Here is a 26,020-nt window from a genome sequence, read left to right on the forward strand (position 1 = left end):
ATCTCGCATGTGTTCCTTGTCCGGTTCAGAACAGCAAGGTAATGAGCTGAAAAGTGAACTCTGTTGCAATCACGAAAGGAAACCCCCTCCTCACCATAGCAATTTGGCTGTTTTTCTTCTTCCAACTCGAGCTGAAGTTTTACAAAGTCGATTATGTGCTGAGTGAATTTCATGACCTCTGGGCCCTTGAAACCTGTAAGAAAAGCATTCCTTGCTTCCTTCCTGTAAAACGTCCTTTCTGCAGAGATGTGGCTTCTGTCCGACAGCAGTGATACATGCCAAGAGATTAACTTTGTGGCCCGACATCCCTGCAAGGAACTTGTAAAACTAGGAGAGTATGCAGGGTGATAGATCCCAGAGCTCCTGCACTAATTCAAAATCTCTCACAACATGCTGACCTGTCCTCTGAAGGAGATAAACTTCACATCTTTACATCCTGCAATATCCACAGCAGACCTTCAGCTTTACTCATTTACACTTTATAGTTAGTTTCCAGAGTAGTTGTGTGTTTTGAAAACAACAAATTATTCATAAAAAGGCCCATAAACATCCTAAATATCTGCTTACGAGGATGTAAAATGCAAACAATTACTTGTCACATGTTGCTTTTATGGTCTGGCTCCACCCTTTGTGCTGCCAGCGCTGTCTGATAGAGAACTTCAGTTTCCAAGAGAAACATCGATCCTTCAGCTAGTAGACACACTGGCACTCAACCAGTAAGTAACAAGCATTTGTCCCTCAATGTTACTGGCTGAGGACGTTCAAGCTTTACAATTTGCAGTAGACCAGTCATCCCTGCAAATCTGAGCTTTATTCTTCCTGTAAAACCTGCTTCAAGCACATCACGAACTCTTCCGTGACCAGGAACTATGACTAGAAAATGAGTATAAACACAGATCCTTCTGTTTAATCCGCCACTGCAGAGTTCCTGGAAAAGCTATGAAGTAGTGTGTGTGGCCATGAAAGCTGGGCCTGACCTCTACCCCTTACTCCCCCTCCTTCTCCAGCCTCTAACAGCCAGACCAAGCGGCTGCAGGGGGGCTTTAACCTCCAGGCTCCTAGGGCTCCGTCTGCAGTCGGTCTACAAGCAGAAGGATCCTCGCATGCCCTGAAAACAACAGGTAATTCGTGCCACAGCAAGACAATAAGGCAGCGCAGTCACAATGAGAGAAAGCATTTCTTTACCTGCAGTCATTTCCTCTTTTCTATCTCAGCTCCTGAAAAATGGAAACCGTTTGATGTATTGATGCCTCGCCTATACATCAGACTTGCGGTCAAATTTTACTTTTAAAGGGAACCCCGACTATCAGCACTCGTTGGCCTTCACATGTAGATCCCAATCTCTTTTACTAAGATGACTGACGGAAGCATAATGTTAACAGGCTACCGTGTTTTTAGCTTAGCAAGGTCGCCATTACTTTACTTGTCCAATGCATTCTGGGAAGTGACGTATCAGGGTTGCTCTCAACTGTAGAATCAGGAGGCAAAAACAAGAGAGCAAGTACAAGAGGAATAAAAAAGTCAAGAGAATAAAAAGTCAGGAAGCCATCAGATCAGCAGGATCCTAAGTAGATATTGACAAAATGTTGTGTTTTTTGTTTAAATATTTATATCTTAGAGGTGTTTTTTCATTAAATAACAGCTTTCAGCTCATTTCCTCTTAAATCTAAACTGCTATTTAGTTATTATCTATTTTTACATGTACAACCCTTTACTGGTCTGTGTCCATGTCTGGCCCGTCCTTTTCTAGGTCTGTTTTTTACTTGTTAGAAAAAGACCAGACGTTGCAATGACATGAAAACCTGCTCCCCAGCAGGTACTGTGACACCAGTTCTGGCATGTGCATTTCAAGACGGTGACCATAAATATAGTTTAACATGCAGTTTAATTTATACACTCCGTGTACATTTGTCTTTTTATTTTATTTTATTCATTTTACTTTTTATTTATCCATGCAGTTTATTTTATTTCCCAATAATTAATCAACACACCATCAGGATATCACACTAATCTGACCAGAATCTTTGTATGGAATGACTCCTGCTTTATGAAATTCAGTGTATTAATTTAATTCCCATTTCTGATCCTTTTTTTTTTTCTGACAGTTTACAACCAAATCTCATTTTCTTTTCACCTTTAACACAGTCCATGATGATTACAGAAAAATAAAAGTAGAAAGTTTAGATGTTGGTCATTCTAAGACCAACAACTTACAGTGATCAGAAAGCCTTTCTGGGTCCAGCAGCATCCCTGATGGCTTCACTGTCTTTGTGTTTCTCTAGGTGTCTCCTGAGTGAAGATGAGTATGCGGTCAGATCAGGTCAACAAACCCCCCCCCCCCCCCCCCCCCCCCCCCCCCCGTCTTCTCTCTGTTGCCATCTAGTGGTTAATAATACTGAAACTCAACCTCACACACTTTGAAGCACTCTTCACCCCTGATGGGCATGTTTAAATTAATGGTTTCATTTTGCTGTTTCTCTCTCTCTCCCTTTTAACACACCCTGTCTTTCAGGACTCGCACCCCTTCTGCTCTTTTGCTCTAATACATCCTACTTTCTCTGTTTGACTAAGTTTAAAAAATAAAAACTCATCCTTTCTACTTCTGCAACACACACTCAAATTTTCCTTTTGACCTTCTCTTTTGCCGTCTCTTCCTCACACACACTCACACCTCAGTTGTGCCTGTGGTGGTGTGTGTTTCCAGCATGCAGCAGCACAGATTGCAGCAGCGGCTGACACTCAGTTAAAAGCTCCTGGGTGGGTCCTAATTATTTCTTTGAAGACTTGCTTTCCCTCCCAATCTGAGCTTCTGACAAGCTTCACTTTAAAGAGGCCAGACACACACAGACATACACACACACACACACACACAAACGCAGGCTCTGTCATGCAACCAGTGTCTCTGTCGCACAACTTTCACGTTGACTGTTAAACTGCAGATGTATAGATAAATAATGCTAAAATGTAGAATTTACACAGAGGGATCATGCAGAATATGACAAGAGAGATGTGTTTAGGTTATGTTTACAGAAATCTCATGCATGCTTCATCCTCATGCTGCAAGTCCAGAAAATCCTGATACCTTGTCTGCTGTGGTTGTTTGTCCTTCTGAATGTGATTAGAGGACACAGATGAAGAGTCATCAAGGGACAGGGGGTTTGTTAGGCAGCTAAAGGCGACTGCATTCAGGAAAAGAAGTCGGTTTGGGTTCTGATGTGAAAGCAGCCATCCTTCTTAACCTAATCTGTACATATGGTAAGGGTTAAGGAGAAGTCTGATGTTTTGTCAACCTATCCATCCACCTCCAAACTCTCCCTGTGCCAAGTTTGTGGCTTAATAACATTAAAACATCTGGAATGAAAAACACGTAAAGACTAAGAAATATTGTAGAAACACCCAACTTAATATTGGCATGAAATCTGATAGAAAAACCAAAAGGAGCTGACATGAATCAGATATGTAAACACTGTGTACATGAATCTACTGCAACAGCAACGTGCTTTCTGCAGGAGACACATGTTGCACTTGACTCTTTTCTACTTTTTTTCAAAAAGCGTAAACCCACAACATGTGGGCACGAGCCTCCCCCTGTTGGTCCTGACACTGAATCCAGAAGAGGAAGGCTGCTCTTTCTCTGTCATTACGTTCACACAGACGCAGATCTGTTTTAGTGCACAGGCAGGTATATATAGAAGGGATAGGGCACGTTGTCGTTCATAAAAAGCTGAAGTTATAAAGTAAGGTGGAGGGCCAAAGAGGGTCTGGGGAGATTTTGGAGAGGTCTGGAGGCAGGAGGAGGTCCCGGGTTGCGCTGAGGAGGCAGGACTTTGTGGCTCCGTGGTGCGCTCCGACACCAGAGGTCCTGCTTTAATATCAATGCAGGAGGAGCAAAAGCAGGTCGGCTCTTCACAGCGCGCAGGGAGAGGCTGTAGTCCACCCCTCCGTCCTGGACAGTCCACACCGAGCATCCATGCGCCAAGCGGATTTTCAGACTGGAAGCGCAGTTTAACACGCTGGAATCTTTTCCTTTTCTTTTCACCCATCTTTTTTTTTTTTTTTTTTTTTTTTTTTTTTTAACTTGCTGTTTTATCCGGCGCGTGATCTTGACTTTTAAACTTTTTAAACTTTTAAGCCCAGTTGTAAAAAAGCTGCAAGCGTAGATCATCTCGGTCCCTTCGGTTTGGACTCTTTGACAGCCAGGAGTGAAATCCATTTTCCAGACTCATCGCCCCTCGCAGTCTCTCGGGGATCATCATCTCGACAGGATTTGCGTCTTATTCTTCCTTGTAAATGTGTTAAAGCTGAGGCCAGACGTGTGTTTTGTGCAGCCTGTCTCCTGCCTGCAGGCGCATCTTTGTCATTTTAATGTCGCGTTAAACACCGCGCGCCATGGCTGATGGTCGCTTTGCATTTCAGAGCAAACTGACAAACTGAGGAGTTTATTTCTCCTGACTTGATAGTGGATTTTAGTAACTTGGTTTCTTTTTACATTTGGGTTTTTTCATTCGTCCATTTTCCATTAAAAATCTTTTGATAGTTTATATATTTTTTTTCATTTTATTTAACTTTTTGGAGCAATCCGACGATGTTGCTCCGCTGTTTGAGCCCTCCCTCCTGGTCCACCTGTAGGGTTTTCCTCTTCTTTTTGTTGCTGCTACAAACGCCCCGGTCTTCCTCTCCGCTAATTACAGGTAAGATTAAAGGGATCATATGCCTTCATAATGACACATCACAACACCCACTGTGCGTAAAATCTTGCCAAACCACCAGTTATTTAGTCTGCTGCTGTTTCTCTCTGCAAGGAGGAGCGCAGCGAAACTCAACTCTCCAGTGTCTGTAGGCTACTTTTATTCACCAGTAATTCACTGGTATGGGAACTTTGATTGTTAGGTCCTGGATCATAAAATGAAAAAAAAAAAAAAAAAAAAACAAGCCCCAAAACAATCAGGGAAAAGCTTTTAATTTTTTTGCTCTCCATATTTTAAAATGTCTAATTTGAGATGAGACAATTGGCTAAAACGCTGATTATGTGCTGCCTGTTATATGATATGTCATATGATAAATGGGTAGATTTTTCCTGCATAGACCAGTAGTATGTTGAGTCTTTGCGCTGGCCGGATAAAACACTTCACCTGTCTGATCCTCCGCGCGATCTGGTGGACATCGGTTCGCTCAGGCTTAAATTTGGAGGTAAATTTAATCAATGCCTGTGTTTTTTTTTTTTTTTTGTTTTTTTTTATTTGCAGTACAATGTGTTGAGTCACTAACAAGTGAGTATTATACATATTTTTTTTTTAAATGAAACGTAAGGAAATGGCACAATAATTAAATTTTTTCGGATGAAAGAGCTGCGTAAAACTGCAATCTTGGCTCAAATTATTGTTTGTGTCACTTTGGGTTATAATTAAGCCACATGTTTAGTTAAAAGCAGGCTGTAAAGAGTCAAACACTTTCTATGAGCAGCTCTAATTTAACAGATCTTCTCTGTTCTCAGTTCTGTGCGTCCTCCCTCGCGTCCCTCTGGGTTAAACGAGCTCCTGGTTGACAGTCACGCTGCATCATATGGCTCTTTGCCCCCTGAGCCTCTTCAATGCACGAGAATATATGCAGAGTAAGGAAATGAGGTGTCGGCTTGTATGTGGCTTTTAAACAGCAGCTTGAGGGACGACACTTCTGTCTGAGACGCTTTTTTTTCACCTGAATGTTTAAGGAAAGTTTATTAGATTTAATTATGTTATTTGTTATATTTTCTTTCCTTGACCGTCATTTTGGAGTGTTTCCATGACGACAGTAGTTGAATACATAAGAAAAATACGAGAAAAAATGAGACTGAGAACAGAAGCTTTGGACACTAACAGAAAACTCTGCATGAGCCAGAAATGGCTTTATAAACATCCACCCAAAGACTTGTTAATAATTCATATTTTAAGCGTTTTTCCTCTCTTGGCTGTTATCTCCCTTCCTGAATCCAACACTGAAGATGGAATTCAGATGGATGGGGCCAGAACCTGTACCAGATGGTTTTCTCTCGTCAAACATGTGTGTCTGTTTGACATGAAACAGTGGAAAAGCTCGGAGAATTGACAACCTGTCGGGATCAGCTGTGGAGGCTGCACATAATGATCCCAGCAGATCAGATTCCTCCACCTGGCATCCCAGATATGTCCTGTATCATCTGTCTTTGGGACCACAGAGCAGGGGATTCAGAGCTGTTTGAGTTTATGAGTCAAACTATTGGATGTCAGCGCAGCAGGTGGAGCAGCAGGGAGAACTGGTCCTGTAGGGGACATGATGCATCATAGATGTTTATCCTGATTCATATGCTCCAAGCAGGAGGAGCACATATCCTCTTGCTTCAGTCCTTTAGGAATATGAAAAGTTTTAGAGGCCTGGATGAAGCTGGAGTTGTTAACCCTTGACCCCATCAGAAAGTGATGAGTCTGTCTAAAGGAAAACCGGTGTGGAAGTTATTTAAAGTGTGTTTTTATTAGATATGGTAAAAAAAAAAAAAAAAGTTTGCTTCTTTTAAAGCCCCCCCTCCCCCTGTTTCACGGATCATTTAGAATATTGCATATTTGACTTGAGCTGTGTCATAAAACTCATTTGAACCAAAACTAAGGTCTACATGTTTATAATCCTTCCTCAGTCTTGAATGCAGCAATTCACCTCGGTTTCATCTCTCGCTACAGAACGGGCCTTGTTTCGCAGAAACTTGGCGATATTTGAGATTCGTGTTTTCATTGCTTTCTTGAAGTGGAAGATATATAACTTTTCAGCGTGCAGGGTTTCTTTCACAGGATTTACCAACAAACTTCAACATAAAATAAGAGCAGATCTCTTGGAACAGCAGTGCGTTTGTGGATGTTTGCTGAGGTGTGATACCTTTCCCTTCTGATGAAGCATGTTTATTGCCGTGTTGGTGTTGATGCTTCAGGTCATGTAAAGCATCTGAGCTCTTTGGATACTGGAAACTTAAAATTTGTTAGTGTGCATAGAGCTATTTTATCAGAATGAAGTGGTCAAAATGTCAAGTCCAAGACTCACTCAATGAATTCAATCAGAGATTCACCAGACTTTAATGAATTGAGGTTCCCCTGTGGGATTTAAAGATGGGAGCAGATCAACGTTTCTAAGAACAGACAACACGCTCTCTCTGAGGAAGGGTCACGGTTTTGACTGTGCTTGAGCCACAGCCCTTGTAATGACTATAAATTGCATTATCCCATTATTTTCTCAGTTTTGTCTCCATGTCTTTTTGCTTGTTGTTTCAGTTTATGCCTAAAGTAAGACGCTGCGACTAGCGGGATCTTTCCATCTGCATCTGCGAGAATCAGATAAAAATATTGGGTGGAAAAACAGGAGGAAAGGTTCTGTGTCCGAGCCCCACCGCTTCCCCTCCCTCAGCCCCCGACACTTACAGCCCTGCCAGTTTAATTACGCTCGGAGGTTGTAAATTTTACAGTGGTGGTGGAGTCGGCAGGGTTTGTCTGCTCTGCTCGAATCCACAGGCTGGTTTACTGCTGAACTCTGAGGAATAAAACAGACGGCACAACTTGCTGCTGGAAGGATCTACTTTAGATTGATGGGTTCTAAGTTTACTCCATGTCAGACCTGAGCACTGTCTGAGCTGATGTTGATGTTTGCAACTTTTTTGTTATTAAAATGGCTTGTTTTTAACTGAGTGATAACATTTGTTATTTGAATGAATATATCTTGGCATCAAATTTCCTATTTTCTGAAGCAACAATCAGTTTTTCTTTGCCAAAATGACACGTTAGCTGCGTTTACGGTCCCTGAAACAGCCACGGTTCAGTTGTCTCTCAACCCTTTCAATGCTGAATTAAAGCAGCTGTGTATAACTTGGGTTCATTAACTGGACTTAGCAAAAGTTTAATCACTGAGCTATCAACATTTCAACAAACCAAGCAGTTCTCAGGTCAGAGACAGCTGTACGCTGACATATCAGCCTAATGCTGCACAAAATGCACGTGGAAAGAAGGACATTTTTTTGTAGACATGCAGGACACAAGAATAGAAGCAGGAAACGGTTTATTGCTCAAACATCGCGGTCAGTGGTGAGGATTTACCTCCGAAGTTCAACATGTTGGGCCCATGAGAATTTAATTAGAAAACAATATTGGATGGATTGAAATAACTGAGTGGTTGCCTCAGCTTAATAATGTTTTAACCACCAGATGCAGAATGTGTTGTTTACACAGTTAACACAGTCGCTAAGTGATTGTTCAAAGAGATTTGTTAAGTGTTTCTTTACACAACGTGGTCTAAGGTCATTCCAGTGTTGGCACTAAATAGATTAAATTGAATTGCAATTATTTGCTGACACTGCAGAGGCTGTTATGACTTATATCAGTTATGAGGCAATGAGGATGGATGACCTTCGGCTATTTGCACCCTTGTAGATTCTCAGGTTCATCCTGTTCCTGCTGCAAAGTAGGTGACTTCCTGTGCATCTGCATGTTTTTAATAATTAAGCTAAATCAGATATGAAAGCTGGTTATTTTAGTCATTTTAACAATAAAATAAACATCCTGACAGTTTCCATTCTGTTGGGTTTAATAGTGGAACGCAATAACAGAGTTGTGGCAACATTTAATATCTTTTTTCACATTTCTGACTGGATATCATCTAGTTTCCGTGCAATAGTGTTTTTTCCCATCACAGTTGCTATGAAGCGGCTCTGTCTGAAGCAGATGTGATGGATGGGTAAACATCAGCACCGTTTTCTCTCTGCTGCAGCTCTGAAAGCAGCAGGAACTCCTGGCTCTGAGATGTTGACATCTGTCCGCTTCTACCCATAAACCCATGTATTTGGGGTCGTTTCCTGTGCTTGGTTCAGATTACATTTGGACTCGTAACAAACTGACTGACTCATGTTTTTAAGACTCGGGTTCGAATGTCTCTTCTTTCACCTGGACAGACGAGTGTGAACACAAGGCAGGAAAACAGAAGAAAATTTGCACAAACAACGATCTTTGTCAAAGCCTGGATGATGTAGTCCAGGTTCTGTTGCTGTTATTCATGCTGTACTTTTTGGAAATGAACAAATAGTCTGATCCTGAGTGTTGATTGAATGATCTGTGAGATATCTGAACCGGTTTTTCAGCTCTCAGCTTGAATCTCACTCTGCTTATGTCCACGACAGGCACCGAAGCCAGCTGCGAGAATGAAGGAGAGGTCCTCCACATCCCCAACATCACCGACAACCCCTGCATCACGTGCGTCTGCCTGGTGAGAACAGCTTCCCATCTCTTTCAGAGGGTGCAGTTTAGCTAAGGACACTGGTTTATCTGCTGCCATCGCTCCATCTGAATGACGGTCTTCCTGCTGTTTGTTCACTGCTCCTTAATGTGTAACTGCTGCTTTGACTTTAACATCCTGTCAGGATAAAATAAGACTTTTTTCAGCACTGATAGCAATATTTGTAAAGCTGATTGCATAGCTTTGTGTGGTGCTTCCTATCAGAGCTTCGTGACGGAGTTGTAACACAGAAACTGGACTTATTAAAGCAAGTTTTTGTTGGTATTTTAGTTGGATATGTTGTAATCTGATGGTGAAATTTGGCATCAAACTCGTAGACAGTTTATAAAATTTTGCTCAAAAACGGTTGGGCTTTATAAAGTATCTGTTGACGCTTGATATAAATTTCGCAGGGTTTTTTATACAACGTAAAATGAAACTTTTTGCTATTTTCTCAAGATTTACAGCAAACTAGCAAAGAAACACAGAGTGGCGATTGTTTGTTTTAAGAGACAAGCCTGTCGTCACGCTGTCTTGGCTCGACCCCGGCTGTTAAAACCAGCCTACAAAACATTAGGGGACAACTCTTTCCTGGAACATGTGCTCTCTGACCCCTGACCCCTCCCACCCCGCTCCTTTACTGCTTTAGAGGTCTTTGTTTTAGAGGATGAGAATGGACCAGCGAGACATTTCTGTGTCACTGCTTTGACACTGGCTGGAAGGGATGTTTCAGCTTTTAAATGGCATCACATGAATGGCGTGTATCCTGTAGAAAGAACGCAGGTGGGAACTTGAGGAGTGTTTATATGTTCACAAAGTCCACTTCCACACATTATTTGGAATGTTTCCTGAGACACAAATTATTCAGAACAGCAAAGCTGGTTTTTTGTGCATCATTATTACTCCACTTTATAAATCTTGTTGTACTGTAACGCTGTAGTAGTTTTTTTTTTATATTATTATTTCTATGAATACTATGTTTTTTTTAGCAGCTTAGATTATCTCTTTTTTCTTTTTCTTTTCTCTTTCCTATTTTTTTTCTCTTTTCTCTCTTCTTTTCCCCTGTCAGGTCCAGCGCTGTCATATCAAGTCAGATGATGATTTCAATAAAAATAATAATAAAAATATTCAGAATACCAAGTGCAGCCATGTACATGACATGTCTCCATTGACAGACGAAAAATATGGCACACAGATTGCCGTACTGTGTGCTGTGATGCTGAACAGGACAGGTTAAAAAAAACAGCAAAGCTACTGTCCGGTGATGTGAACTTAGATTATATGATAATTAAGCATTTTCTTTAACTCCTGTGGTCCTGGCATCGCTTGACTTACCACCTACCAAACAGCATCCAGGCTGCGTGCAGAACTGAGTGACATACTGTCACCTGAGTTCCTTCAGCTGATACCGTACAAGCCAGTCACGTGCAACCAATTGCGTTAAAGGTGGAGTATGTAAGATTTTCAATATTTTCAAAATAAATTAACTAAAAAAATAACTACAATCATAATTAGATATATTTTTTTAAAACATGTAGGTTCCAGTCTGTCCATATTTGATGTGTTATTAAATAACAAGTTTAATTACTGACAAAGACCTTTCCTAAATGTTTGCCTACCAGTAAAAAAAAAAAAAGTGCTTTTTGTTATTTGTCATTAATTAAACTTGTAATTTAATAATGCATCAAATATGGACAGACTGGAACCTACATGTTCAAAAAACTATCTAATTATGATTGTAGTTATTTTATTAGTTAATTTATTTTGAAAATATTGAAAATCTTACATACTCCACCTTTAAAAAGCGGATCACGGTTTCATAATTGTGCAGCCAAAATTGGTGTAACCATGCCAACTGAGCAGGTGCTCTACTGGATCAAGCTTCATTGAAAAGAAAAAATAGCATCCTGCTCTTAGAAGACAAAGAGTAAAACAAAATGTGCATGAGAGACTTTGTAGAGGGTCGCTAATTGTCTACTCTTCTGCAATTAGTTTGACCAATTAGATGCTAATAAAAGGGAAATGTTGCCACAACTGACACAAAAGGAAGTGTGAATAGGACCACACACGCATCTGCAGAATCCCAAACAAAACAGACGACATAAACTTGGCTTTCACAAATGCATGTTGTTGCATGTTGCTGCCACATGGGGGCAGTTTCAGAAATCTGTAGAGCAATCTGAAGAGAGGGCTGCTCTGCTCGTGTTGTTGGTGCTGTTGGTGCTTTAGCTCCACTCTGCAGGGAAAACATTCGGGTCTAGATTAATAACAAACCATTAATAAATTTGAATTGATTTGAATGTACTTAATTCATAAAACACAGACTTTGATTTTTTTTTTCATAAAAATGGTAAAATTTTTGGCGCTACTGTTATGTAATTTACTGATGCTCGGTGATATCTCAGCTTAAACAGCCAAAAGGCTTTGTGTGTCGCTTCTATCTAAAACCAGCTTCTCTCATTGAGGTGATGCCAAACTCAAACTCTATAAATGCCGCTTGCATAACTTTGTTTCTGGACAGTTGATGAAAAATAAATTCTAAATGTTAGACTGAAAAAAAAAACAAAAAACAAAAAAAAAAACTTCATAAATAAGGAGGACAGATGGGTTTTGGTTGATAATGTTCACGCCCTCACAGCTGCAACGAAGCACCTATATGCCTCAAATCAGCCTTTCTCGTTGAGAAAATGTCAAATTCAGATTTTGTTTTTACATCATTGGGATAAATTCACCCTTGAAGTGCAGTGGCCAAGCGGCAACCTCCGGCGGTTAAAAGTGAAGCCTATGCAGAAGTGCATACAACTGCAGTTCCCCCTTCATCCACTAGGGGCTCCAAAACAGAGCAAATCCCCATAGACTCCATATGTTAAAAAGACCAACTGCATTTAGGCGTGTCCTTTTGATTGACAGGTACCTGATCTCCCGTTTCAAGTAAGAAAATGCAGGACAACCGGTTAACAACATGACTTAGCTTTAGTCCACTCACCTCCGTTAGCTGGTTAGCTCCTGTTATTTCTGGGTTAGCTTGGTTAGCTTTTAGCTACAGAAAGCTCGGAGTTCGCTCAGAAACCTACAGGTGATGTCACGGAGGCTCTGTCCATCTTTTTATATACAGTCTATGTCAGTGGCTCAGATGGTAGAGCTGCTTCTTTTATGACCTGATAGTCAGCGGTTCGAGCGCTGCAGCCCTGAGGACATGGTTGTTCTCTGAGGCCAGTCCCAAGCCAGGATAAATGCAAACTGTTTCATCGGGAAGGGCTTCCCGGTCTAAAACTGGTGCCAGTTCAGCAATTCAACCATGCGATGATTCACTATGGCGACCCTTTCAGAGCCAAACAACTACATTGCCTCTCACATTAGCAGCTAACTCGCTAAGACTGCTCCGAATGATTTGAACACTGTAAGTGACATCAGCACACATGTGTAAACTCAGAAATAACTCTGACAACGAATTGGTAAGTCTTTCAAATAACATATTTCAGAGATACATGTAGAAGAGTCATATCACATCCATGCAGTAATCAGATTACTCTCAGATATATGATTTGATGATTTGATATATGATTCGATGGTTATGTAAATGGGCTCAGTGTTGTATAAAAGTAATTATCTGTGAATGTCTGGTGTAGTTGCATAAATGTCTGTAAATAAATCAAATTGGGTTGAATGAAAACTGAATTGAATCAGGCTTTTGTTTAATCAGAGTAAACGTAGTTAAATATCTGCTTTCAGATCAGGTGAAACAACCGCTTTAAATGTTGAGGATTGTCCACCATTTGCTGCTTTTGCTTCTCTATTTATCTTTTTTTGCTTTCCATTTTCTGGGTTATAAAACAAATTGTTGTCCAACTTTAAACGAATCAGCATTCAGTCAGACCGTAGCAGCACCTTTAAACCCCATGAGCTGTTAAGCCTTCAGGAGGAGTGCACAAATATCCGTCATTAACGGGCTGAGGTCTGTGCAAACAGAAACCGCCTTGAAGGTATAAGCAGCCCTTAAATCCTGATGACCTGACAGACCAGACCGCATCATTCAGTGAAACGGTAGCAGCATGTTTGTCTAGTTCCTAACTTACTTTCACAGTTTCATCCAACTTCAATAAGTACGAAGGACTTTTTCTGAAATTGGTCTTTAATTTAACTTCTGAGACTCTGAACGAACTGGATAATCGCCTCAGTCAGCTTCCATTTACTACTTCCCTCTACCAATCACTCACTCATGTCCCAAAACCATGATGTCTGAAGCACTTCCCCATAATGCATCATTCCTAAGACTTGGTCGATAATGGGGCATTTGTATGGAGAATAATTCCATTTAAAATGTCCCATGCGCTTACGTTTAAGCTGATTACAAAACTAAATGAATTATAAATAACATTTTAGTTGCTTGACATCTGTTGAATTTATCTCCATGAAAAGCTTCTGATTGGCTGGGAGAATGGATTCACATCAGGAAGCTGCAAATGAAACCACTAATCTCGGTCTCCAACTCATTTGTGACCTCAATTCTGTACGTTTTTATGTTCTAGGTAGCCATAGCAACAGTAATGATTCTTAACTCGTAATGAACAGTTTCACTTTGAGGAAATTGTCTTTATTTGTTTCCTTGCTGGGTCTGATGGGAAGACTGATACCACTCCCAGTATGTTGCAGCAACTGGTGAGCCTAGCTTAGCATAAAGACAATAAGCAGAAAAAACCTCCCACTGTGCAGCTGTGTGAACATCTACTGTACGTATTGGTACCAATGACATAGTGAAGATTTTTAAAATAGCTTGATCCAGACAGTCTAGCATCTGCATGACTAACTGGTGTTAGTGTTTCTGTTTAGGAAAGCTGTTAGAGGATTATCCTCTCCTATCAGAAACTGGGTTTTGAATCCCTGTTCAGCTCTGTCTTTGTTTTCTGATTGGCTGCTCTTAGGCTCCCCTCCACTTGGAGACTGACTGAGCCTTCCTCTGTGTTATCAGGCAGACATCAGCCAAAGCCCCGCTGAATGCTATCAGTCATCAGCTGGCAATGGCCGCCCTTTCATCTCTACTTTAACCTCCGCTATACGCTCATGTATCCCCCCCCCCCCCCCCCCCCCCCACTCTCATGAACCTACACGCATTCAGGACTCGGCTTTATTGAATTTGGCTTTTGTTTATATCCTTAAAACTTGTTAAACCTGACATATGTGGCTTCTCTTGTCCTCAAGCATAATTTTTAAGTAAAATCTGAGGTCAGTTTAGGGTTAAATTCTGACGTAGCAACATTTGAAGTATGTTTATAGACATATTTATGCATTTAAAACATCATGAGTTTTGTACACTTTTCCCTTCCGTTTCTGTCCTCTGTTGTCGCATTCACTCTGAAGCCTAATAAATAAATTTGTCATCTTTGTCTGAGAAAAAGTCAGAAAAACAAAGACTATTACATCCTTACATGTTCATGACTCCAACATACTTTTAGTTCTGCACTTCCAAAAAGAGTCCTGTGTTGCTGTGCTACCTGTGGGGGGTTGGGAAGCCACTGTGGCTCCAGTGTCAGTCATACATGGATCAGAAGAAGGGTGGAGGGTCTGCTTAGTTGGTCCAAAGTACCTGTTAATGGCTCTGTGGGTATGGACACACACGTATACACACAGAAGATCCATTGTGTGTGTCCAGCAGAGTCAGAGGGCTGTAATAGAGCTAGGAGTGGATGTGGCTGACAGACTGATTGACAGGCAGGTCGCCATGGCGATCCGTTATCTTTGAAGGAGTCAGTCCATCTCCGTCATGCTCTCCATCGTTCTCGTCTATCTGTCTGTCCATCTTCATGTCTTTTTCCACTCTTTCATCGGCTCTTCCTCCCCTCCCTCGCCCTCAGACTGGATCCTGCTTTTTCCACTCCGTCCCTTCTTGTAAGGTGCAGCTTTCTCCCACATCCACCACAACTCACACGGCTGCTATTTGTGTGTGTGTTTGTGACAGAATCAGATGGGAACAAGTGTTGGACTTCATTTTTAGCTGGCCGGGCAAAACATTGGGCGTATTGTTCTTGCAAGATGTTTGACTCAGCAAGGACGGTTAAAATGAAACTGGCATACGTGTACCTCACAATCCCAGTACAGGACTGAAGCATAGTTTTCCAAATCTTTCTCCACACCTTTAATTGGAACTTAAAGAAGCCAGACTCCAAAGTGAATCAAGCTGATATTTTTAAGAACAGAGCTTGCTTTGATGAAGTGTGAAACTCATTTTCTTGTCGGATCAATGCAGGGCCTGGATTGAGGCCTGCCTAAGTGAGCTGCATGTTTAGTGATACCAACATGCCAGCTGGCAACAGGTTTCTGTATCTATCAGGGTTTTTTCATGTACTTTAGACAATGAAAGTGAATTGATCTGAATATGCTGGAAAGCTGTTAACAGAAGTCTGTTCAGAAGAGGGAAAGATTGAATATTTATTATTAATATGACCTTTAAATGATGTTTCTTTACACTCATTCCAGTTAGACGCACAGGAAAATCAAGCTATGCCCAACTCTGCTTGTTCCAGTGTACAAGCAGAAGAGGGGACCTGATTTATTGACTGACACGTTTATGAATCCTCTCCAGTCGTTGGTAAAACACCCCCTTTCACTGTTTTAGCTTTGGACTTTTTCTGATTGACTTATTACACCCAGACCCAAAGTCACTGGTAAACAATTTAGCTGGTGGAAAATTGGTCCCATGTGGAGCAGTGAATTGGACAGATTCTGCACATCTTGAACAGGCTGTAAACTTAACTGTTCTTTACAAATGAGATGCACAACATCCCTCTCTATTTTTATCCATTTCTTCTGTTTACCAGTCTCTGCTGTCACATCAGGGTCAAAGCCAGTGTCAGGGAGCACCAAGGTCGATTTCAGGGGAAAAAAATGAGTCGTTTCCACCTTTGGGTCCAGTTTGATACCATATGGGTCACCACACAGTTTATTTGTGTTTCCACAGGTAAAAACTGGAAACTGGATCAGAATAACTTACCTGAACTGTCCCACTTAGATGAGATTAGAGCTGTTTGAGCATCTTTACAGCAGCGCATGTATGTGCAATAGTCACATCGCAGCTCCTGCGATGTAGGAAGCAAATTAACCTACATTTATTTGTCCATCTGTCCTCCTACGATCTGCAAACATCGATGGCTAGCCCATCCATTTTTATTTACGACGACTCAAATGCTGGCAGTTCTAAAAAAACATGATAGAACAAAACATTTACTCAGGTCCTAACGCAATAAATGCAGGCAAACATGAAGAATAACTCTCAAATGCAGGTTCAAACCATACTTGTAACATTGATAACAAAAAAAAAGTAGACCAGTGCAGGTTCACTGTCAACAAGACGGCAGGAGCACAGCATAGCTTAAAGTGCTGTTCAAGTCATCTGCTGGAAATTGTTGCAATATATATCACAGGGGTAGAAAAAATTGCAATGTCAGTTTTTTCCCAATATCATGCAGCCATAGTTAAGATCCTTCCAATGAAGTCCGGGTCTTAGAGATCTGACCCAAAAGGATGGAGCTGGACACACGCCTCTGTTTCTGTGTAGCATTCTTCTTTGTTATAATTCTAGGAAGGAGTTGACGTCAAAATATTACGTAGCTGAGACATCTATCTCTGTCCAAACAGTACATCACCTCCTGGCTAAAGGTATGGTTAGCTGTGGGACCAAACCACACTAAACCATCCTGTACCAACCTGGAAACTGGTGGAAATGGGGCTAAATAACTTTTAATGTAATGCCATGTGACAAACTATGAAGACAAGCAGAACATAAAGACACACATTAGAAGCAATTCCAATAAATTACGACATATTTGACTCAATGGAAATTTCCCATCAAAGCAAATCAATACACTTCCCAATAAGAATGGAGCTAAACTGTTTTTCTTATCACCATCAAATGTTTTAGTTGCGTAACTCTGACTCAATTAGAGTTGTTTTACAGTTGTTGTCTACATTTCAGAAACATATTTATAATGTTTAAAGTGAGTACTGAAAAGCGTTTTCAGTGAATGCGCTCAGATTTTTACAGAAAACACAGAGTTTACATCAAATCAGTCCATTCTGTTTGCTCTGTCACATGGTTACACTCATAAAACGGACACAAATAAATATCCATATGACCCGAATCAGAGCAGGAAAACTGAGCCTCTGTATATTTGTGCTGTAAATGCTGGTTAGACACTGTTTTGTGAGATGGAAAAAGATGTCACATGACCCGCGCAGTGTAAATACTTAATAGACAAATGTTGATGTTGGATGTAAGGCAATAAAATGTGAAAAGTGGGGTGCTTTGATCAGCCTCAGACAAGTTGTTTTTCATTTTTACATCAGATCAAACAGAATAAAAAGAGAGAAGCCTGATGGACGTTTACTTGGCTCATCTTGTGGGGACGTACGTTTGAGCAACACCAGCCTCTTTCTTTTTTTTAACCTCAGTATTACAAACCAGCAGCAAAGTCCTTGCAGCCCATTAATTGATCAAGCAAACATTCCAGACGAGCTCTGTGTGGAATTTGTGTGTGAGGAGTTCGACACTCAGTAGCTTTGATCGATCCCAGAGGAAGGTCAAAGGTTGTTTTCTGACACAAGTCAAACAGTAGCTGGTCAATACAGGAGGAAGGTCGTTTACCTGGTAGCGACCTGATAACACTGACCCAACAGTAAGTCTGTTATCTTTTCTTTTTTTTTTTTTTTTTAACTCTATCATGTTTCGCCCTGCTAGTAAATCAACATAAATAATGTTTCCACATTCCACTTGTGTTACAAAATCAAAACACAGTGAATCCCTTTGTCCTCTCCTGACAGAATGATCAACAACAATTACAAAAACTCAATTATGACAGTGAGATGATTAGTAAAAGTCGGCCCCAATAACAAAAAAAAAAAAAAAAAAAAAAAAAAAAAAAAGCCTCTGTGAAGGAAACTTTGGAATAAAATGAACTCATGTTAACAGTGTGACTTGAACAACTTCCTGAAAAACAAGTATCTACTGCTGATTGATGACATTAATCCATTAGACCACTGTTTCTCAAATGGGGGTGTGCGTACCCCTGGGGGTACTTCAAGGCATTCTAGGGGGTTCCTGAAATGTTTTGAAAACATATATGTTTTTATGTTTTCTTTAAAACATCCTTAAATAAAATAATATAAATATAATATTATATAAATATTTAATATGCCATCCAATGTAAGTGCACATTCATAAACTGACATATATTACATATATGCATATACATATATCTATCTATCTATCTATATGTGTACATATATATATATATATATATATATATATATATATATATATATATATATATGTATATACATATATATATATATATATGTATATACATACATATATATATATATATATATATATATATATATATATATATATATATATATATATATATATATATATATATATATATGTATATACATACATAAATTTACATCACTTAATTCCTGCCAAATTCCCACATTCCAACGTGAGTTAAACTCCATCCATTACGAGCCAAATGTTCGCCTGTCACTGTCGTCTTCACAACGCAAACAATGGAGTCCCAGTTGAATGAAAAAGTGCTGTATTATTAACGTTTTTTCTTAACCAAAAAACTTTGCAGTGGTTAGGGGGTACATAGCTGAAGATATACTTTACAAGTGGTACTGTGTTACAAAAAGTGTGAGAACCGCTGCATTAGACAATCAACTGGAATACATCAGGAACAGCATGGTTTGATTCAACATAACCTGCTAAAGATTCATGCTGAAAACTTTTTCTCTTTCCCTTACAAAATGTTAAGATTTGTTTCTTCATCTGTCTGACTTTTTATTCCTTTTAATTAAAAACATTTCCTTTCAAAACTGTTTACAGAAACTAGTTGCTTTCTTACTTTACAGCTCAGTTCACTTTTATTCGTGTTGCACCAGTTCACAGCAAGTAACAGTTCAATGCAATTTATTTAGTCCAGTTATAATCCAGTTAAAACTAATACACTATATGCTTAAGTTTAGAATAACTGAGTTCATTTGAGTCAAGTTGTTACCTCACCAAAGAAACCAGTGGATTGCATCTTTTCTTACAGTCCTGCACGTCCATTTTAAAAGCCCACGGTGTAGTATCTATGTTGTGAAACCAATTGTGAAACCACCTGGCCTCCATGGAGCATATGATCACTCATCCCAGACCACAAGCAGCCTGAGCTGGGCTTGGACTTTTCATAAAAGGTTTGTAAGCTGTATGTTTGGAAGAGAGTTGACAGCAGTGAAGGGTGTTAAGGTCTGAGAAAACTGGAGTGAAGGCGAGGAGGGGTTAGGGTCTAAGTTCACAGGGTGGCCTTTAATTGGACGGCTTTTCTCGTGAAACAACCTGAGCTCTCTGTCTTTCACCATGACGGAGGAGAAGCATGAGAAGCAGGAGGAGGGGTGCGAGATGAAGGCTTTAGATTTTGCTGAAAGAGACAAGAGAGGAAGTGAAAGTAAATGTTGGCGATTTTTTTTGGCCGTTGTAGCTTATTAAGCTGAACCTGAAACGAATGAAGACAGACAACGAGGGAGACTGGTGGAACAAGATGGAGAGAAGTGGATGAGCTGGTAGGATGCAGGTGAAGATGACGACAAGAAGGAAGGAACATGAAGGTGACGCGCTTACACTGTCGCCCCCTAGTGGAACCTCTCTACTGGCAAATAAAAAAAGTAATGTCAAAGAAATGATTATTTATTTCAGTGGTATTAGTGGAGAACATAAATGTAAAATATATGAATGAATTTTTTCTTCATATTTTATTGCTAGAGGTTTTTTTTTCTAAAGTGGTAATTATTTTCCATCAGGTTTTTTTTTAAAAATTTTTTTAAGTGTGTAAAGTAAAAGTAAAACCCAAAAGCAATAGTTACAGTTTTTATACCGAAAGACAAAAAAAAAAAAACCTAAAAGAACTAATGTCCATGTATGTATGATTTTTTTTAGTATAAGAGATTTCGCAAATGTCTTTCTTTGTATTTTATTTATTTGATTTTTATTTTTTAATCCACTCTTGAGCATTTTAATCAGTTATTTCTAATCTTAGATAGAAATAAAACTTTTTTTTTTCTTTTTTGCTGCTGAGTAGTTACCATTAACATGTTTTTGGTAATGCTGCTGTAGCTAAACTAAACCTTGATAATCTAGTTAGTAAATTATTAAATTGGACTGATTAAATTTTAAAAAATGCCAGGGATACTATCTGACAGTTTTCTGTCTCTGCGCCGTTTAGATATGTAGCAAGTCGACTCGTACGTCACTTAAAGAGGAGCCACATGTCTGTCTGGACACACTTTGTCCTTATTAGATAAAAATAGCAGATTTAGTCTATTTTAACCACAATTTTTATCAATAGTTGGTCAACCTGATTACTGTAAAAGTGGAACAAGTAGTCAAACAAAATAATTTATTCTACGGATATATGATCACTTTTGTTTTTTCACTAATTCACAAACTCGCAAACACAAAGCCCTCATCACACTCACTTTCTCTTTGTCTGACACACACACTTATGAGCATACCAGTGCTTTATCCCTCTGTGTGTGTGTGTGTGAATGTGTTGTGGGGGTGGTCCTCACACTGGAACAGACAGTCGTCCAGTCAAGCAGCCTTGGTGCCGTGGTGGTATGTCGAGTGTTTATAAGGCGAGGTGACCCGCTGTGACCGTTGACCCCGACAAAACGAGGGGAGCGTTGGAGTGGGTCACATGTACTAACACCACTTTGTACTAATGGATAACAGGATGGAGAGAAACAAGAACATGACCAGAGACTTTTTGACCAAATTGTTGCTCAGAGTTTAAAGGGCCATTCCACTGTTTTTAGGAGCGTTAACCTACTTAATCTGTCACACGTCTATATATTTTTTTTAAATTAAAATAGCTTAGCTCAGCTGATTTGTTTCAGAAATTTTGTCTGTATTTTCATTATACAGACTTTCATATAAATACGGAGAAATGTGTTATTCTTAGATGCCTTGATAGCATCTGTTTCTAATGAAGATATTAGGAAAGCTCACAGTTCTGCTTTCATATTTAGCAGTAGAAGCAAACCTCTCACTCTCTTCTAGTGTGTGTGGAAGCTTTACAAACTGTTTTACTGTAGGTAATGATAGCTATCTGTGATGGAAATGTCTTATTTATTCTTTTTGTACCGTGTTGCTTGTGGAATACGCACATTTACACCATTTAGACAGTTTAATTTGACAGGAAAACTTACTTTCCAGAGGTAAAATTGCTCTTTAAAGCTGCAGGAGAGGCAGTTGTTGGTTAGCACTGATTGGCCTTAAACCCATCTGTTCTGTCAGTTCTCCATCACATCTTTCTCACATAACTGTGTTTCTCCTCCCTGCATCGGTTTCTGCCTAATTCTCAACGATTTAGAAGAAATTCTAAAGATCTCACTTGAACCACATCTAAAACTTAGGAAACCTTCATTATTACATTGCATTAGTAGGAGTTGCATGTTCTCCTTGGTACATGGGTGGTGGATATTCAGAAACATTCAGCATCTTTAACTGTCGTAGTGCCTGAAGCAGCCAGCGTCCTTCCTTCAGATACCAATGGGGAGGGACGGTCACCAAATATGAATTCAGTGTTTGGTTTCAGTTTATAAATTATGCTGCTGCCTGTCTTCTAACAGACTGTGGTTCAGTTTTATTTTTCTGTTTTTTCTGTCCATTACCTTTCCCTTTTCGTTATTTCCATCTTTTTTTCTATGTCTGATTCAAAGGGCGGCAGACATTTATGCTTCAACCATGCAAACCACCCATTGTGTACCTTTTGCTCTTATTTTTCTTACAAGTTTGTCTCCAAGTTTAAAACTGAACTGTTTGACTGATAGTTTACTGATGCTTTATAAACACCAGGACATGTGGATTAGCATCCTTCTAGTTTCCTGTTCCTTACGTTATCCATCTCTTTTTTATTCTTTGCTGATGATTTGACCAAACTTTCACCTGCACATGTCTGACAGTGATTCTACTGTGGTTATCAGAAAAATCGTACAGTAATTGAGTCTTGGACTTTTCATAAATGGCGCATATTGAATGTAACAATAAAAAAAAAAGAAATTTAGCCCAAAATGCTCACCTCTCAGATGTGCTAACCAATGTTATCCTAACATCAGATTCTTGGCATATCTCCTTTTTATTTATTTATTTTATGCCCTTCTCTTTGACTTATTATACTTCGTCTGTCCCTTCTTTCCATCGCCATTCCTCTCCTCCCTCCTCTTCTGTCATGACATCATCCGTCCTCAGTGTGGTTGGGGTTTAGTTGGAGCGCTGCATCTATATTAAACCATCCCGATTTATTGAAGCCCTCCTTTGATCCGTCCTTGTTAGAGCCGCCTGCCGCAGTACCACAGGGCCACGGGACCTGCCAGCCTCCACTTTATAAACCTTCAGTGTGTAAAATAAAACACACTCAGCATGTGGACAAAGTCAGCAATAAAGGCTGGGTGTGAAAGCCGAGTGAATTAAACAACGCAGATTCTGTTGAGTCCCACAGGGCAGTTAGTGGTAATGACGGATACAGTGTGCTGTGTGTTTTTGAAAGCAACGAGAGGGTTGTTGAGCTGGTGTGAAAATTCACAGCTAAACTGTGAAAACTGAGTTGAGTCACATTTTATTTCTCCAAACTCCAAACCTGCAATGAAGCTGATTGGTGAGCACTGAGATGGTTTATCTGGAAAAACATCACCCGTCCAACTTAGATAATTAACCATGCCAGCTGCACAGCTACACCGATAGCATTATGTTTCTATATTTCCAAGCCTGTGTAATTACCACGGTTGATTAAGAGAAATATCAGAACTAAAGACACATCTTGGGCGACAGCTTAAGGACCATAAAATAAAGATTCTGAGAAAGAGAATTAACCTGAACACAGATGAAATACTGTATATAAGTGAGTACTGCTGTCATTTGTAGCAATAATGAAAAACTATAATACTGCAAAACGCTGTATTTTTTAAAAAAAAATGGTGAATTATGTTGTCATACCCTTGAAAACCAACCATGTAGAGACTAAAACTGATGCTCTGAAGCAGGCAAATATTAGCTGTGGGAAAATCAAATCAAATAATTAAATATCTGGATTTTTTGCTTCACAATTTTAAAATTGATTTTTTTTTGTTAGTTGATTTTTTCAAATAATAAAAATAATCCATAATAAAATTTTTTATTGTTTTTATTGATCTTTTTACTTTTCTTCTTGGGCATTATAGCAGCAGAATGATGGTCTTCTACTGTGTTGTTTTTTCCTAATTGAAATTAAGAAAAATGATGAGCAAAAAAAAAGTTTCATACATTTTTTTTTTTGTTTCAATCAACAAAAATCAGCAATATCAAAGAATTGTGAGAATCACAATTTAAATTTAATCGGCACCCATGAAATCAGAATTATTTGTATTGTTTATATGTTACAAAATGCTTAGATTTTGAATAAATGATTGAAAAATGCAGAAAGACAGCTGGAACATGTTTGTCTGTTGTTTCAAGATCTTTTTATTCTTAAACTTCAAACCCTTTGTCTTATTGCGCAGCTTCCGTCCTGTTTCATCCTACAGCAGGTAGACTAGACTAGATGAGAGCAGTGGGTTCGACATGCAGTTTGCAACAGTCTAAATGAAAACAGCAGCACAACCAAGGCACAACTTTCTCAAAGAGCGTCTCAGAGGTCAAACAAGGCACTCTGACTGGACACTGCACACTGGTGCATGCTGGTGCACACTGGTGCATACTGGTGCACACTAGTGCATACTGGTGCACACTGGTGCATACTGGTGCACGCTAGTGAAGCTGTCTGTAGCTCATTATGCACAAAACTGCCAAATTGCTGTTCTGAATTTCTGCATGATCAGGTCAGCTGTAGCTCCCATCACCAAGGATGAGTGAAGTGGGTGAATACTGGAGCCAATGTAAAGTGGTTTAGGTGCCTTCTTCTTCTTGTTCTTCTTCTTCATCTTTTTCTTCTGAAAGTTTGAAATAGCACGATTCATTGGACACATCTGAATGTGCTGAACATTTTAATATCTAATGCCTGAAGTTCACAAACAGTGTGGGAGGAGTTAAGTGGCAAAGTTGGACAGAATATGCTGATTAATATAATGACTGAATCAATAAAGTGTAAATGATCGCATCAGAAATGTTTAGGTTAAAGAAAAGTTCTTGTAATGAAGATGAAGGAAAGGGAAAATAAATAAATAAATAAAATACAACTACTGAAAAACGTTTTGACAGAAAAGTCCTTCACATTTCTTTTTATTTTTATTTTAACAAACTTTTCTTAGAGCATGTTGTTCACTGTAATCATCATGCAGATTTTAATCTGCATGATGAAATGACTGTCATGAAATGAATCATAATTATCTGTAATGATTTCTTTTTTGCCTCTAGACGGAACAGAAGGCGTGTGATGAAAAGGAATATACTACTTTACACAGAACAGCTTTAGCAGGATTATTGTTCATTTTACTCTTCATTTTTTATTCTTTGTATTATAATAAAAGGTAAAATTGTTCTAGATATGTGTTGCAGGAAAGTTAGTCATTACATTGGCTAATTTAGGATTAATTACCCTGAACGGTAGGACTTGGCTTCTGTGAGCCATCTGGTCAGACGCAGAGCTGTTCTTATAAACTGTCACTTCAGGTATTTTGGGAGCTTTATAAAATACTGTAACACAGCTCTCTTGTTAATATTTGTAACAAAACCTGCCATATAATGTAGGGAATAAATCAATTCCTTGCATATCTGGTGGTTAAAGTTCTAAAACTTTCAATCCTAATATAAGGTGACAGAATTATATGACGTTTTGATTTACCGCAGGGAGAAATAAGATACAGAGAGAAGGATGGGAAAAGTAGAAATGGGAATGTAATCAAGGTTAAAGTGGAAGTTTTTACATATGTTGGAACAAAATGACATTAACAGTGTTCTCCGTCTGTATCCTGCAGGAAGGGAAAGCAGACTGCAAGCAGGAGAAATGTCCGTTGGTCTCTGAAGACTGTGCTCTGGTGGTGAAGCAGACCGGTGCCTGCTGCGAGAGGTGTAAAGGTAAGACAGACAGGTGGACGGACTGACAGAGGACATCTGTGCTGCTTTGTTTTTGATCATGTATATCAAAAGTCATAACAGTAATAATGAACCTCAGATGGTTTATTGCAGGGTTGTGGTAGCTGCAGCTGCACACCACTAATGGGGAACTGTAATAACGCAGAAACATAAAGATGCGAACCAGTCTCCTGGGTCTCACACAGACACACACACACACACACACACACACACACACACACACACACACACACACACACACACACACACAATTCAAGGACCACTTTAATGTATTGTATCTAAACAGCCGGGCCTAAATATGACCTGTGGGAGTACATTTTAGATTATTTACCCCACGTAAAGGCACATACGCACTGCTGCTGTGTGGAGACAGTTTGGCTGCTGGAGGGGTTCACCGTTAGGTTTATGGACAGCAGAAATACAGTTGCTTTATGAGCCAGAAACTCCTCAATATATCCTCGTTCCTCGCCATCCTCCTCTGTGACAGCTTTTAGTAACTTTTACACATGCAGGGGTGCATACTTGTTTATACTTCTGAAGCTCCACATGAGCAACTTCCTCCTAATTCTTTGTCCAAAACTAAACTTTTAAGTATCTCTGTGGTTTAACTGTTATTATGCATAAAGAGGACTTATATTTATTTCCATGTCTTGTTTGAGT

The 26,020-nt window shown here is 39.5% G+C and overlaps 1 protein-coding gene across 1 annotated transcript in view; it reads left to right on the forward strand.

The window, feature by feature from the left end:
* The first annotated feature begins 4,469 nt into the window (after positions 1-4,469).
* bmper (BMP binding endothelial regulator) overlaps positions 4,470-26,020 on the forward strand; it is a 38,181-nt gene continuing 16,630 nt past the window's right edge. The window contains exons 1-3 of the mRNA XM_079240994.1: positions 4,470-4,691; positions 9,164-9,249; positions 25,243-25,342. Of these exons, the coding sequence (XP_079097120.1) occupies positions 4,586-4,691; positions 9,164-9,249; positions 25,243-25,342 (292 nt within the window). The 5' untranslated portion in view covers positions 4,470-4,585. The remainder of the gene's footprint in view (positions 4,692-9,163; positions 9,250-25,242; positions 25,343-26,020) is intronic.

This window comes from Telmatherina bonti, assembly GCF_933228915.1.
Source record: "Telmatherina bonti genome assembly, chromosome: 5".
Taxonomy (NCBI): Eukaryota; Metazoa; Chordata; class Actinopteri; order Atheriniformes; family Telmatherinidae; genus Telmatherina; species Telmatherina bonti.